The following is a 15,266-nucleotide window of genomic DNA, read 5'->3' on the forward strand; positions in this document are numbered from 1 at the left end:
CACAGTTTTGGAAGTTTCAGCCCATGTTGGTTGAAACTTTGGGGCCTGTGGGGAGGCAGCATGTCACCCCCATGTGGAAGAGCAGACACCACTCACCTATGGCCAGGAAGCAAAAGGGAGCAGAAGAAACAAAGAGCCCATAATCCCTTTCGAGGGCACACTCCTAGTGATCTAAGTCCTCCTACCAGGCCGCACATCTTAAAGTCTCCATCATCTTCCAATAGTGCCAAGCTGCCAGTTGAATGCAACAGTGCCAAACCTTGAACAAATAGCCTTTGGGGAACATTGACACAGATTGGGTGAATTAAACAACAGAAATTTATTTTCTCACAATTCGGGAGATTGGAAATCTGGAATTGATTGAGTTGTGGGCAGGGTGGGTTTCTCTTGAGGCCTCCTTGGCTGGTAGGTGGCCACCTTCCCTGTCTTACACCATCTTCTTCCATGTGTGTCTGTGCCCTGGTCTCCTGGTCATCAGCTACAGGAGCACATTCTTAATTACTTCTTTAAAGGACATATTTCCAAATATAGACACATTTGAGGTACTGGGGGTTAGACTTCAACATGTGAATTCTGTGGGCTCATGATTTAGCCCAGATTAGACACATACAAGAGTCAATCACAATATGCCAAATAGAATTCACAAGGGGGTGGGAGATTCCAAAGCCTGCTGCCTCTTCTCAGGAGAAAAGTGACCTATATACCCATGTATTACCTGAAGGAGAGTATCCAGATTCTTTAGGCTTCTTTCTATGAATTTAAGTGAGGCAAAAAGTGAATATCCAGATTGTTTTGTCTGGTCAGTGTACATCTCTTTATTTTCCTTTGCATAAGAACACAGATGTTCACCATCTTGGAGTACAGTGGTCAGGTACTTGCCACTCTGCCTTCTTCACAGAAAGATATTAGAAAGGCAGAATTCACATCTGATCCCCCCGATACCCCCCACAGCATGTAATCCAGAGACCAGGCATATATGAATGACATTTTTTTGAGCTAGCACATTTCAGTTGACCCTCACAACAAAAACTCTTGATTGTGAGCATAATCGTCTTCATTTTAGCAATGAGAAGATGAGACACAGAGAATTTGAGGGAACTGCATAAAGCCACAAAGCAGATGAGTTTGAAATCAATCTCGAGTTTTCAGATACAAATCTCTCAGACTCTTCTCCTGTGCCCCTGAGTGTCCTGGATACCAGGAGCTTGTGCTGCTTGAGCACTGACCGTAGCTTTGACCCAGTGCTACATGATCTTCATATGGAGCATTTAAAAAAGTTCTCCCAACAACCATGGAATTTAATTCCAGTTTTACAGATGTAAGAAAGTGAAGCCCAAGTGGTCATGTAGATTTCCCAAGGAAAGCCTCATGGTTAGGATTTAAGACTCTGGCCCCCCATGCCAGTCTCTAAGCTGAGCTGTGCCTACGTTTGCCTAAAGTGGGAGTCACCTTCATGCATGTTTTTCAGGGAGAAGCACGGCTGTTACTGTTCTCATCCCAGGAAACAAAGCTGAGCCTCCAGATGACTCTGCAGGCCTCTGCTCACCTCTTGCCTCACAGTTTCATCTGACCCTTTCCCTTGCCCTTCCTCCCTTTCTTTCATGCAAATCCTGCAGAAAGCACTGGCCGCTGCAGCCTCCTTCACAGCAGACATTCTCATCCCTCAAGACTCAGTGCCACAGGGTGTGCTTTTCATTTTTTTATTGGTGCATTATAATTAGATGTAATACTGGGATTCATTATGCTGTATTCACACAAGCATGTAACATAATTTGATCATTCTCATTCCCCAGCATCTTGTCTTTCCTCTCCCTCTCCCTTTCCTGATACCCTTGCTCTACTCTACTGGTCTCCTTTCTACTACTACTACTATTATTATTAATTATTGCATTATAATTATATGTATCAGCAGGATTGGGATGTGCTGATATGAATGCTGTTGCACAAGTTTTTCTGGAGGTTCTTCTAAATCTCTGCTTCTCTTCCCCATCTCCTCTGGCTCTGCAGGTCACAAACCCTGAACTGCAAGGCAGCGGTGGCTGAGGCTACTGGAAGAAAGTGCAGAGACTCAGGCACCTGGGACTCCTGGCAGCAGGAAGAGGAGGGACAGGCACCAAGCGTTTTATGCTCCCACGGCTCCGCAGCCCTGGAAGGCCTGTCAAGCACAAGACTTGGGGATATTGAGCTTTTGAAAAACTTGGGCTTGTAATAGTGAAGATTTGTGGGGTTGGCCTACAGTTGGCTTTCAGAAAGTGGTGTCTATTTTCTTTCACACCAGCTTTGCTAAAGGAGTTCACTAGAGCCTTCAAGGGACAGGCCAGCTCAGGCCAGTGTGACCTGATCTCTGAGCAGCTGTCTAACCTTGCCAGGGCAGTGGCCAGCCAGTCTGCAGCCCACGGCTTCCTGGAGAGACTTCTAGTGTTATTACACCGTGTGCTTTTCCAAGGTCTTCAACAACTGGGACCTGTTTCAAGGCCATCTTACCAGTGAGAAGACGAATCCCAACTCCTGCTGCCAGAAAGCTTGTAGAAGCCATTTGAGAAAGCTGCCCTCCCTTGGAGGACAATTCCCAAGAGAAATCTGGAAGCCTTTGAGGATTCACAGAGCATTTCTCAAATTGTATGTGCTAGGTGCCAGAAGCCACCCATGGCAGAAAAGAGCAGATGACCACTCACTCAACTCAATTTCTGGGTGGCTCTTTAGACAAGAGGGTTCCTCTGCCTCCTGTGGCTCAGAAGCTGGCCCAGAGATGGGGCAGAAGGGCTCTCTCACTAGTGTTAGAAAAAGGGGCTTTGAGCCCTTTTTTTTTTCTCCAAGTAGAATTATTCATCCAGAAAGTGAGTTTGATTTCATCTTTGAAATGACCTATGACACAATCAGAAGATGTTAGACCTTTGACGTCATCAGATTTCCCAGCCTGTGCATGGGAGTCTGCAGCCCCAAGAAAGTGTGTTGATGAGGGTTGCTGGCAAGTCCAGGCTGGAAGCATGCCCCCATTCAAGCTGCCCCCACCCAGATTCCTCCACCAAGTGAAGATGCAGGCCTGTGGCCCAGAAGTCTGGGCTCCCTTGAGGGAGGACTGTGTGGTGTGAAGCTCTTTGACAGCCAACCACAAACTACCCTTGGTTTTTCTAGACTGAGATCTGACAGTAGAGCTCTGGCTTTCGCCTGAGGACCATGAAACACTCCTGTCCTTGGTGTCCTCTCCTTTCTATTGCTAATAGCATAAAAGCAAGCACTCTCCTTTGGGGGCCATGGGAAAGGCGCCATTCCCAGAGGCTGCGATGCGAGACCTCTGTGATCTGGCTGAAACACAGAATGGGCCCTGTTGTTCTCTATAGATAGGGCCTGAGTCAGGCAGGGTGCCCATTAAGGGGATACCGCAGCATTGATTCTGAGAGTATTGCTTCTCCCTCTCCTGACCTCCCCAGGCACACCTGTGTGGGAGGGACCAGGCAGAGGGCCCAGTGTGCGAATTTCAGAGTCTTGCCTGTCCCAACTCACTGAGCTCACACAAAGGCCTTCACTCTGAACTGGAAGGTCAGGGGCAATCAGATTTGTGGCTCAATGGGTTTGAAGGGAGGAGACTGTGTTGAGTGAGATAGATTTCTCAGTGTGGGAGAATGAATATCTGTTTCTGGGCCCAACTGTAGTCATACTCAGTAAAGGAATTGAGGAGGTGGCATAGAAGCCAGAGCTGGCCATTCCCAAAGCAAAAAATATGTAAATTTTTCTGAGGGACATGACACTCTGAAAGGGAACTTGTATATCTTTTTATTTTTTTAACTCCTGTTTTGAGGTTTACCTAGATTCACTTAGTGTATATGAGTAGAAGGAAAAAATAACAATGTCTTTTATACAACGAAATCTTAATCAAATAGAAGTTTAATTCTCTCTCAGCATAAAAGTAAATCCATCACTGAGGGCTATTTTTGTTTGACACAGGGACAGGGCCTAGGTTTTTTTCTATTTACTTGGTGTTTTCATATATGACTTCTATTATATGTCCCAGTAGAGCTGCAAAAGATACAGCCATCATATCTATATTCTAGCTAACAAGAAAGAGGAAGGAAGCGAAACAGTCTTCTTGGTCTTATGTTAAGTCCATTTGCTAAAATCCACAGTACTTCTGCTGTATTTGGCAGAACTTAATTCCAAGACCACAACTAATGCAGGAAAGACTAAGGGAATGCAATCTTTATTCTAGGTGGACATGTACCTAGACAAAAATCAGGGGTTTTGTTACTGATGAAGGTAACCTGCAGGTATCTGTACCTAGATTTCCAAAATTATCTTGCAAAACTAGTTTTAGAAGCATAGACTGATAATGGAAAGGTTAGAAATCAGCTAGTCTACATCTTCATTTTTGCAGATGAGAAATACAAGACCCAGAGAAGTTAAATAAATCACCAAGATCACACAAAAAGTTGGTGGCATGAAATTTTCAGCTCCTGTTCACTGGGAGTGTTTCTGTTCTCTGTTTCTTAAGAAAAAAGCTTCATTTTACAAGGGAGGGAGCTTGAGTGCCAAGGATAAAATTTCATCCATCACTCAGCCCCTGAGCTACAGGACACAGGTAGGACCATGGCAGGGTTTGCATGCCCCAATCGGCTCAGCCCTGAGTCCTGGCATCCGAAAAAGCTGCTGGTGAGGACTCTGGGACTGCTAGAGTGTGCCCATCCTAGCACTACCCTGTCCCAGTCTTTATGTGTGCATGTGGCTTTATCTGTCTCTGTGTCTGCTCTGCCTATTGTTTCCAAATTGCCTAAGTCGCACAACAGACCTCTGTGTGTTTCCATTTCAGGGAACACCCTGCTGGGATGGGAGCTGCCAGAAGACTGGATTCCTTCAAGGCCTTGAATTTCAGGGCCGTGCTGACGGTCAGCTGGCTCATCCTGGTTCGCTTCCCTGGGGTCACATCCACAGGTAAGCCACTGAAGCACCTGGGCCTTCACATTTTAGCATGGACATGGAAGTCAGTTCTCCTCCTTTTAGGGGAGGAGTGGGAGAAGGGATTGTAGGGGTGAGGTCAGGGTGGCTGGGCTCTGGCCCATCCTTATTAAACTCCTTGATCCCAGGCAAGTCTCATCTTGGGCTTTCATCATCCACAAAATGATGGGGTTGGTCAAGAATCAGGGGTTGCAAACTCAGTGTCTGCAGGAGCCAGACATCTGACATAAAGGAATGAAGCTGGCTGGGTCGGGACTGTGGTCACCTGAATGGGTGGAGACTCCTCTAAGACACCCTCTCTTCAGTTCTGCCAATTGCTACCACATGGGAAGGTGGATTACTTGTTGCAGGATATTCTGAATTTCCATGAGAAATCAGAATCATTAATTCAAATTTTAAAAATCACTGTAGGGGCCAAGAAAAAAATCACACATCTGAGATGCAGTTTTCCACCTCTGTCTAGGCCACCTGAACTCAGTGTCCCCTTCCTGTTTGTGTCGTAGGATGTGGTATATTAGAGTGCTTTTCAGCTCTGATGCTCTGAGCAAGGACCACATTTATTTTTATAGCTCAATATCTTCAACTTCTTCTCTAAGTGGTTTTGAGTTAAAATCCAGAAATGTAGGTTAAGTTCGCTTGGACTGTAGGAAATAGAAATTGAATAAAGCAAATGTAAGGCTGAAGATGTGAGAGATAGAGGAGAATTTTAAAGTTTCAAATAGGAGTTTAGAGCACAGGTGGTGCATATCTGTAATCCCAGCATCTCAGGAGGCTGAGGCAGGAGGATCTCAAGTTCCAGGACAGCCTGGGCAACTTAGTAAAACCCTGTCTCAAAATTTAAAAAAGGACTGGGGATGTAGTTTAGTGTTACAGCATTCTGAGTTTAATATGCAGTGCTACCAAAAAAAGTACATTTGGACAGTAAAAGAAGAAGCAGGATTGTGAAATATGTGGACTGCACTGCGTGCACACAAATAAACAGGTGTTTCTCTTCCATGGTAGTCTTGTCAGTAGTCCACCTGGCCTTCCATAAACTATCTTCTTTGGTTCCTAAAGTGGTAGCTCTGATGGGAAGAAATAAGACTGTCACTGGACAGTGTGAGAACCACCCTGATTTTGTAACATCAGGTTCCAAAGCCAGCATCTTTTATAGCAAATTTCATAGACATCAATCTCAGAGGTCCTGTAAGTGATGTTTCAATTACAAGACATGACAGGGAAACCTAAAGCCCAACATCTCCACCAGGCATCAAAATAAAATATTTACAGTTCCTTCTAGTTTAAAGGCCATTTACCAAATAGGGGCCACTTTTGTTGAAGAAGTGTTGCTTGGTAACATGGTTTATGGAGTACCATCTTTCTCACGTTTCCAGGGGAACAGAGCTAGAAAATTAACAAAAGGTCAAATTCTCATGCAATAAATAAATAAATAAATAAATAAATAAATAAATGGCGGGGGAAAGAGTTTTGTTAACTCTTTAAACACTGCTTTCCAGAGGACAGAATGTCTGGAATTTAAGAAATCTGAATAAATTATTGTGCAACTTTAGATCTTAGAATGTCCTGGGTAGCCATCTGGTCTACCCTTCACCATGAAGGGGGAACCTAAACCCAGAAAAACTAAGTGACTTGGTTACACAAAGATGATGAACTAATGAAAGACAGGGGACCAGACTTCAGGGTTTCTTTCCCCTAGATCAGGGCATCTCTCTGATCTCTGAGATCTTGCTTTTAGCTCTAATGAAGAGGAGACAAGACCATGAAAATGCACGAGCCACTTATGGCCTGTGTTAATCCTTGCTTGGTGATGCTGGTGCATGGGAGCAGTGACATCATTTTCTCTTTAGCAGTGCCAGCAGAGTGCCCTGACAAGAACCCTGAGCTGCAGCCCTGGAACCCTGGCCATGACCAGGACCACCACGTACACATTGGCCAGGGCAGGATGCTGCTGCTCACTTCTTCTGCCACATTCCACTCCATTGACATTTCAGAGGGAGGTAAGTCAGTCTCTCCCCTCCACAACCCCTGAGCCTTTGCAGGTTGTGAAGACTGTAGACGGACAGAACAGTGTTACATGCTTTGGGTTTATGTTGGAGCATCTGGGTTTATTTTGTTGTTTGTTTTTTCCGATCACCATTAACTCTAAATACTTAAGAAGGGCTTGTTAAAGGACCAATCTTAGTAAAAGGGGCATATGAGGAAGGACTTCCTTATTGGTGCTCTGAATAATACTCATTTTAACTGTCATTGAATGCAGGGCATGCAGTGATGCAGTAAATAATGGGAAGGCATTATTTACACACTGCAAAGCAGTGTAAAATTACTTGCAAGGCAGCTAACACAGGAGTGTTTGGAAAATGTACCTTTTGACTGCCTGAATTAGATGGGGGACTTAGGGATTCTGCCCTTGGCTCTACTGTGACCTTACTCTTTAACACTGGTGTCCTTACCCTGTTCCTACCTCTTTAGGCAAGCTAGTCATTAAAGACCATGATGAACCCATTGTTTTACGCACCCGACACATCCTGATTGACAATGGAGGAGAACTGCATGTTGGGAGTGCCCTCTGCCCTTTTCAGGGCAATTTCAGCATCGTGTTATATGGAAGGTGGGAAGATCCATCTCAGGGGTCAAATGCTATTCTTGTATCTGATGGGAGGGAGACTTTCTAAAGGAGAGAGGGAGGCAAGAGAATGAGACAAGAAATGTTCTGTCTTGCCAGATCCTAACTGTGAGAAAGATAGACATGGCAAAGTGTGTGAACTGGAAAAGCCCATGTGGCATTTTACTTATCATGGCCTGAAGGCTGTCCTTGTGTCACAGAAGTCCCACCAGCCTTTCAACTGCCTTCCAAACTTGTCACGGTTTAGGGAAGCTCTTACAACTTATTTAATAAGTTATGATGGACAAGATAGAGGGAAATATCATGTGATGTTTGCCCCTGATTGTGCCCCCTCTTTAAGCAATTGAGAGTTCTTAGTGATAACTGGGAATATGCTAGGGTAGGCAGTCTAGGCCCAGGTGGTCTATATGATTAAAATATGAAACACTTAGAATTTAAAAAGAAGTGGCAAAATGTAAACATATAAGCACTTCTGATGGCCTTTTGAGCTTCCTATTTGTCTGGCTTTGAAGGTCAGGTTGCATCCAGGCATGGTGGTACACTCCTGTAATCCCAGTGACCAGGGAGGCTGAAAAAGAAGAATTGAAAGTTCAAGGCCAGCCTGGGCAACTTAGTGAGATTGCCTCAAATTAAATAAATAAATAGAACTGGGGATGTAGCTCAGTGGTAGAGCACCCCCAGGTTCATTCCTCAGGTCAAAAGAAATTAAAGGATGAGAAGGTCAGGTTGCTACAGCTGTATTACTAACCCCATGAGATCATTAAAAACATGGCTTGCTCTTTGGTGCCATGTTGTGATCCTGGAAGCAGTGGTGGTCCTGTGTGGGTTCAGCATCTAGTAAAGATATGAGTCTGCAACTCTGGAAAGCTTTTCTCCTGTAGGGCTGATGAAGGTGTTCAGCCAGACCCTTACTATGGCCTGAAGTACCTTGGAGTCGGTAAAGGAGGCACCCTTGAGTTGCATGGACAGAAAAAACTCTCCTGGACATTTCTGAACAAGACGCTTCACCCAGGTGGCATGGAAGAGGGAGGCTATTTTTTTGAAAGGAGCTGGGGCCACCGTGGAGTTATTGTTCATGTCATCGACCCCAAATCAGGCACTGTTGTCCATTCTGACAGGTAAGATTGGCCTTCACTTAACACTTAACACTAAACACTTAACACATGTATTCAGCACACGTGTGTTGAGCATGTGCCCTGGCCATTTGCTGCTCTGGCAGTGGATGTATAGCAGTCAAAGAACAGAGTCAAAGAACTCTGCTCTCAAGAGTTACGTCAGCCAGGCATGGTGGCACACACCTATAATCCCAGTGGCTCGGGAGGCTGAGGTAGGAGAACCACAAGTTCAAAGCCAGCCTTAGCAACTTATCGAGACCCTGTCTCTAAATAAAAAAATAAAAGGGCTGGGGATGTGGCTCAGTGGTTAAGTGCCCCTGGGTTCAATTTCTGGTACAAAAAAACAAAAAAAAAGAGTATGTCCTTCCCAGGCATTTGTTTAATGTACCTGAGTTTAATAGGAACAAGTTCAATAGGAACACACACACACACACACACACACACTAGTGCCTGAAACTCTAGTTTCAGATTGTGTTAACTGACAATGGGAGAAAAAAGTTATAGGGAAATAGTAGAGAGTTCCTGGAGAAGGATACTTGGGTAGGGTGGACAGAGAGAGCCAGGGTAAGGAAACAGCAGTTGAGTTGTGAGCTGCAGGGGGAGGATACATGGGGAAAGTGGTGAAGACAGAGAGCACCAAGTATAAAGGGCCAGAGGTGCAAAAGGCATGATGATTTCAGAAGCCAGAAAGCCAACCAGAGGGGTGATGTGCAGTGAGAGAAGGAAGAATTTCAAGCAGTACCAGAGGTTTGGATGGGAAGGGGCAGGTATAGGACCTTGAAGGCCACAGTGACAGGGTGGGTTTTATTCTCAGTGGGATACAAAACCACTGAAGCCTTTAAGAAGGAAAGGATCGTGTTTAAAAGAATGTTCTGGTGACTATGCAGAAAATGGACTGATGGTGGAGGACAAAAATAACACAGAGATGCTTAGGAAGCTTCTATAGTGGTCTAGGCCAGACATGAAGGACTCTGGTAGAAGCAACAGAGATGGGGTGGATGAACTGGAGAGGGATTTGGAAGGCAGAATGGCAGTCTCTGGCTCCCTCCCCTCATTCTCTTTCCCAGCTCTAGGGTAAGCTAGCCTGCCCTCAGCTCCCTGGGACTCTCATGATGGCCCTGCAGAGGCTTCGCCTGGCACTCAGAGGGAAGGACATAGCTGAGGTGGACAAGCAGAGTTATCCTTGGTGCTGCTAGGGGAGACTTAGGGCTCATCAGGAACAGGACTGTGAGTGGCAGTGAAGGCAGCAGGGACCAGCTGTGGAACAGCAGCAGGTCTGGCAGGAACCATAGTGCTCACTGGTACACATGGGATAACTGGAACTCATCCCCTGGTGAATATTAGTGACCGTGTAATCACTGGACTTGCTCTGTGAAAAATGCTGTGTTCAGCACTTCACTGCTCTGTATACTTTAATCTTTATAGAAATTCTGTGATGAGCTGTGCATGGTGGTGCACATCTGTATTCCCAGCAACTCAGGAGGCTGCGGCAGGAAGATTGCAGGTTCAAAGCCAACCTCAGCAACTTAGCAAGGCTGTGACTCAAAATAAAAAATAAAAAGACTGGGGATGTGGCTTAACCAGGCATAGTGGTGAAGCCACTTCCTCCCCCCAAAAAAATTCTGAGATGGGTTCTGTTATTACCCACATTATGCAGATGAGATGATGAGACTCTGGTGTGGCTCAGTTTGCTCAGAGTCACAGGTTGGGGAAGATTGGAGCTGAGATTCAAACTCTTAACCACTCACTGAGTTATCTCCGTGGCTCCCTGGGGACAGTCATCTGCCTTTGCCCTGGCTGAGCAGCCTGCAGGTGAACCTGGGATACTCACAATTGACACAAAGTACTTCTGAGGGCTTCCGCCTTCATCAGGAGAAGACAATTTCTTTAAGTGGAGTATCATTACAGGTAGCAATCTAACTTTCAATTAAATTCATTATTGAACTATATAATGAGAACTTACCTGGAGAGCTGCTGTGAAGGTTACAAAGAGAAGAATGCCTGCCTGCCCCAAATCTCCTGTGCTTGAAGTATGTTGGAGACCTCACGGATCTGATAGCTGAATGTTTGAGTACACACACACACACACACACACACACACACAAATGGAGGCCAAAGTCACCTGAAAAGGCTACTTCAAGGAGCAGGAACCTTCGGTGGTTCCTGAAAGGTAGTAAGAATTTGATTAGGTATAAAACAGACAGAACTAAGTGAGAGAAGACAGGAGAGGGCGTGTGGTCCTGGTCTCTGCAAAGGGCTCTCCCTGCAGCAGATGACCCCGAGGGAAGGGCAGTGGGGACTAGAGAACAAGGCAGAGTTGAGCCAGGTTATGCAAAATGAAGGTAAGTTTGGTGACTTGGGACCACCTCTTTCACTACCCTTTGCACCACCACTGCTTTACTTTTTCGAAGTCTCCTTGGCTATTCACACTGGCTTGTTTTTCTAGATTCATTTTAGAGCTATTTTGTTTTTAAGTTCCAAGACAAATTCCTTCCATTGTAATTGCACAAAATCTTCATACTTATGTAAGTTGAGACTGTTACTAAATTGTATTTCCTTTGTAAATTCTTTTCACCAGTGGTGTACATTTTTTAAAAAAAAATCTGTATTTCATGGATACTTCATGTGTATGAAAACAGATTGTCTTCATTAACTTTGAGATGACTGACTCTTAGCAGGGGTTGGTGGTATGAGCCTATTGTCCCAGATACTCAGGTGGCTGAAGTGAGGATTGCTTGAGTCCATGAGTTCAAGACCAACCAGGGCAACACAGCAAGGTCATCATACCATCTCAACAAAACAAAACAATGTAGTTAGTGATGATCAGTTGTATAATACTGTACCTATAGTCAATGATATTGTATTGTACACTTAAAACCTTGTTAAAAGGAGAATTTCATGGCAAGGGTTTCACCACAATGAAGTAAAATAATTTTTTTAGAAAGGATACAGGAAAAAGGAGAATGAAACAATATCTGAAACAGTTAAAGGTTATATCACTGTTATTCTCTATTGTCAAAACCAAAGATGACCCCTTTATGATTCTAGCATGTGTTAAGCTTCTGTAGGTACAGGATTTGGAGTAGTCTCCAGGTCATTTGCAAGAATTTTGGAGGAGTTGTTTCAGTCTGGATCAGAGAGAGAAATCCCTGATGCTTGTGGAGTCTGAGCTATCTCCTAACACTAGGCTCTGCAAGAGGCATGAACTGCTACCTCTGTCATGAAAGGGGAACATTAAAGATCTGGACCCTAAGTGTATGACCTTCTGAAGGTCCCAGGGCTCGAGGTCCGCACTACTATAGACATTTCTTTGATATTTTATCCAATGAATGATCATATGATTAGAATCATATGATTCTTGGATATCACGTTATGGTATGCAAAAGATCTAAATTTACCTGAACTTTATTTTTTCAGTACTGAAGATTGGACCCAGGGACGCTCTACCACTGATATACATCCCCAGCCCTTTTTAAAATTTTTTGTACTCTGGAACAGGGTCTTGCTAAGTGGCTTAGGGCCTCACTAAATTGCTGAGGCTGGCTTTGAACTTGTGATCCTCCTGCCTCAGCCCCCAGAGTTACTGGGGTTACAGGAATGCACCACCATGCCCAGCTTTATTTGCTCTTTAAAGAAAAAGGCTTCATTGTTTACAAATCCCAACCTGTGGGATCTTTGGATGGCATATGAAATGCTGTATAGGTCTCTCTTCTTTTGATTGCTGTGACGACTATTCAAATTCTTTCTCTCTGCCTTTTATAGATTTGATACCTACAGATCCAAGAAAGAGAGTGAACGTCTGGTCCAGTATTTGAATGCAGTGCCCGATGGCAGGATCCTTTCTGTTGCAGTGAATGATGAAGGGTCTCGAAACCTGGATGACATGGCCCGGAAGGCGATGACCAAACTGGGCAGCAAACATTTCCTACACCTGGGATTCAGGTACTTCCCATCACTTCCACCTCCTCCAAACACCAGAACACTGAAGCACCCCCATCCCACCAAGAATTAACCTTTCCTTTCTTGTGCTCTCAGGGATACACCACCCAAATAATGACCTTGGAGGATTCAGGAACATTGTCCATCTGCACTGGACATATTCAGGGATTGTTCTTAAGGGGAACCTGGTTTTTCTTACAAGCATAGTCCACTGTAAAAATACAAAAGTCTTTGATTTTCATGAACTCATTCATTCAGTTACAAAATATTAGAATGTCTACTGAGCATAAGAGCCATGCCTTGGTGGTGCAGTTGACTTTCATTTTCCCTTTCTTTAGCAAAAGATTCATATTTTACCTTGGGGATTGGCAGACAGTTTTTAGAGATTATGCAAAGTATCTCTGCCCAGCCAAACACCCAAGGAAAAGGGGTTATCTATCCCAGGGTTATTTGGAGACCGCAGTGCTCCACCCTCTAGCTCCTCAGAACTAGGGTGAAATCAGGGGTGGGCCAGAATCTTTTCTTCTCAGAGCTCAGCAATTTTTCTAGCTGGACAGAGATTCCCTGGGCAAGGGAGGGGTGCTCCAGGTTCCAGGGTGCATTGTCTAACAGCCCTGGGGCTGCTCCTTCTGGAAGGGAAACTCAAGCAGGAAACTCATGTAGCCAAAGATGACAGTGATTCTTGGCGCTGTGAGATTCCTTTATTAGCAAACACTACACGCATTTTCATTCCATTGTTTTATAAACCAAGAGGACAATTTATTAATTTATATTAGGAAATAGAGCCAAAAATGACTGGTTACTCAGCATAAGATTCTAATGGCTCAGGGCCCAAGGTCTGGCATTGGGTGGCCTGGATTGAAGTCTGGGTTGCACCTCCTATGAGGTGTGACTACAGGCAAGTGACTCATTCATCTTCTCTTTGCATGGTTCCTCTGTAAAATAGGATACCTCAGGAATTCTCAGAAGACTTGCTGGGAGAAGTATATGTGATAATATTAACAAAATATTTGCCTGGTATAGAATAAGCACTTGATAAATGTAAACTACTATTCTGACCTTAGAAACAGGAACACGGGAAGGATGAGCCCTGCCATGTTTTATCATGTCCAGTCACATGGGCAAAGGAGACAGGAAAGCAGGAATTACATATATACCCCTCGTTTCTATGAACACATACTTTTAGTGATAAGATCAAAGCATTTAAAATCAGTAGAAGCACTGAGAATTGGACCCTTCCTTTGTTCGCTAATTTTGGAAATGGTTATTGAACAGAAACTGGTGGGAGGCAGTAGGTTAGACCAGGTGTGCTAAGCTCTGAAGAGAAATGGTTGAGAGAACAAGAGGATGGAGAGGTTAGTTCAGTGCAGATTTACAGGTAAGAGGAGGCCAAGCAGGTGCCCCACAGGCAAACTAGCAGCTAGAGAGGCTCTTCCAAAGAAGTGGAGGGGTCCAGGCCGCTGCACTGTATGTGAGCTAGTGAGGGCTGAGGAAAAAAGGTAGGGGAAGGCACAGAAGGATCTTTGGCTCTGTGATAAGGAGCTTGGTTTTTGTCCCAAATGCAGTGGGAGCCATTGAAAGATTGAAGCAAAAGGGTGGATGTAGTTGAACCCTCAACCTCAATTAAATAACACTGAATAATGACTTACTTTCCAAGATAAGCAATCCAAACACAAATAACAAAAGCTATTCAACGCCTAAATCTATTGCTATGTCATAGTAAGGGAGAGGCTACTGTAGGAGGAGAAATTTCTTTCCTCTTACCTTTCTAAAATCTTGGTGGAGCCCCTGAAAAAAACTGGTTAACAAGAGAACAGCATACAAATGTCTTTCATATAATAAATTTTACATTTCCTTCTAAAGGAAATGAAGACCAGAAGAAACAGTTCAACTGAAGTGTTTTTATACTAGGTTTGATGAAGAGTCCAGGAAACTGAGATAAGACAAAGTTATCAGCTCAGAGTAGAGAACCCAGGGGAAGCTGAGCAAGGTCTTTCTATTAGGATTTTTCTTGGCGTTCCTCTGCTTTATAGATGAGGATGCTCCTTTCTTCAGGCATAGGGAGGGCACCTCTCACACAGGGGCTGGTCACCTGCTATAGGGGGGAAGGGCAGGAAAAGTCAGGGAGTCATTCCTGCCATTTCTCAATTTCTTCACCTTAATGTAGAACATGCCAACATGTTTAGGACAAGTTGCCATATTTGGGGGGCAACTTGTCCTAAAAAGTCTTCCAAACCCCATCACTACACTAGGCATGATGGTGAACACAAAAATGGGTAAGAAAACCTCCCTACTTCTACAGTGCTTGTTTTTGTGGAGGAGAGATAGCGTACAAGTTCCCCAAATCATAAACCTTCTTTTTCTCCTTTCCCTTCCCATTACGAGTAAGAGACATTTGGTCCCTCTCCAAGTCCCAAAATGTGTGGCCAGGGTGGTCAGTCACATTAGCTTGTGGCATTTTCCTCGAGCTCAATTCTTAGGGGAGATGAACATGAGAGAAGTAGCCTTCCTCTCTTGGATCACGCTTCCTAAGCGAACCACAGCACTTGCTTCAGGATGTAATTGAGCTTGGCGGGTGGGAGGGTTGGTCTGTTGGCCTGTTTGTTGATTTGTGATTCATACCCATCTATTGCCAGCAG

At 44.5% G+C, this 15,266-nt stretch overlaps 1 protein-coding gene across 1 annotated transcript in view; it reads left to right on the forward strand.

The window, feature by feature from the left end:
* The first annotated feature begins 4,820 nt into the window (after positions 1-4,820).
* Positions 4,821-15,266, forward strand: part of Cemip (cell migration inducing hyaluronidase 1) — a 74,709-nt gene continuing 64,263 nt past the window's right edge. The window contains exons 1-5 of the mRNA XM_026388107.2: positions 4,821-4,926; positions 6,801-6,947; positions 7,420-7,558; positions 8,455-8,691; positions 12,451-12,630. Coding sequence (XP_026243892.2) covers positions 4,821-4,926; positions 6,801-6,947; positions 7,420-7,558; positions 8,455-8,691; positions 12,451-12,630 — 809 coding nt within the window. The remainder of the gene's footprint in view (positions 4,927-6,800; positions 6,948-7,419; positions 7,559-8,454; positions 8,692-12,450; positions 12,631-15,266) is intronic.

The sequence above is a fragment of the Urocitellus parryii genome, chromosome 6, assembly GCF_045843805.1.
Source record: "Urocitellus parryii isolate mUroPar1 chromosome 6, mUroPar1.hap1, whole genome shotgun sequence".
NCBI lineage: Eukaryota > Metazoa > Chordata > Mammalia > Rodentia > Sciuridae > Urocitellus > Urocitellus parryii.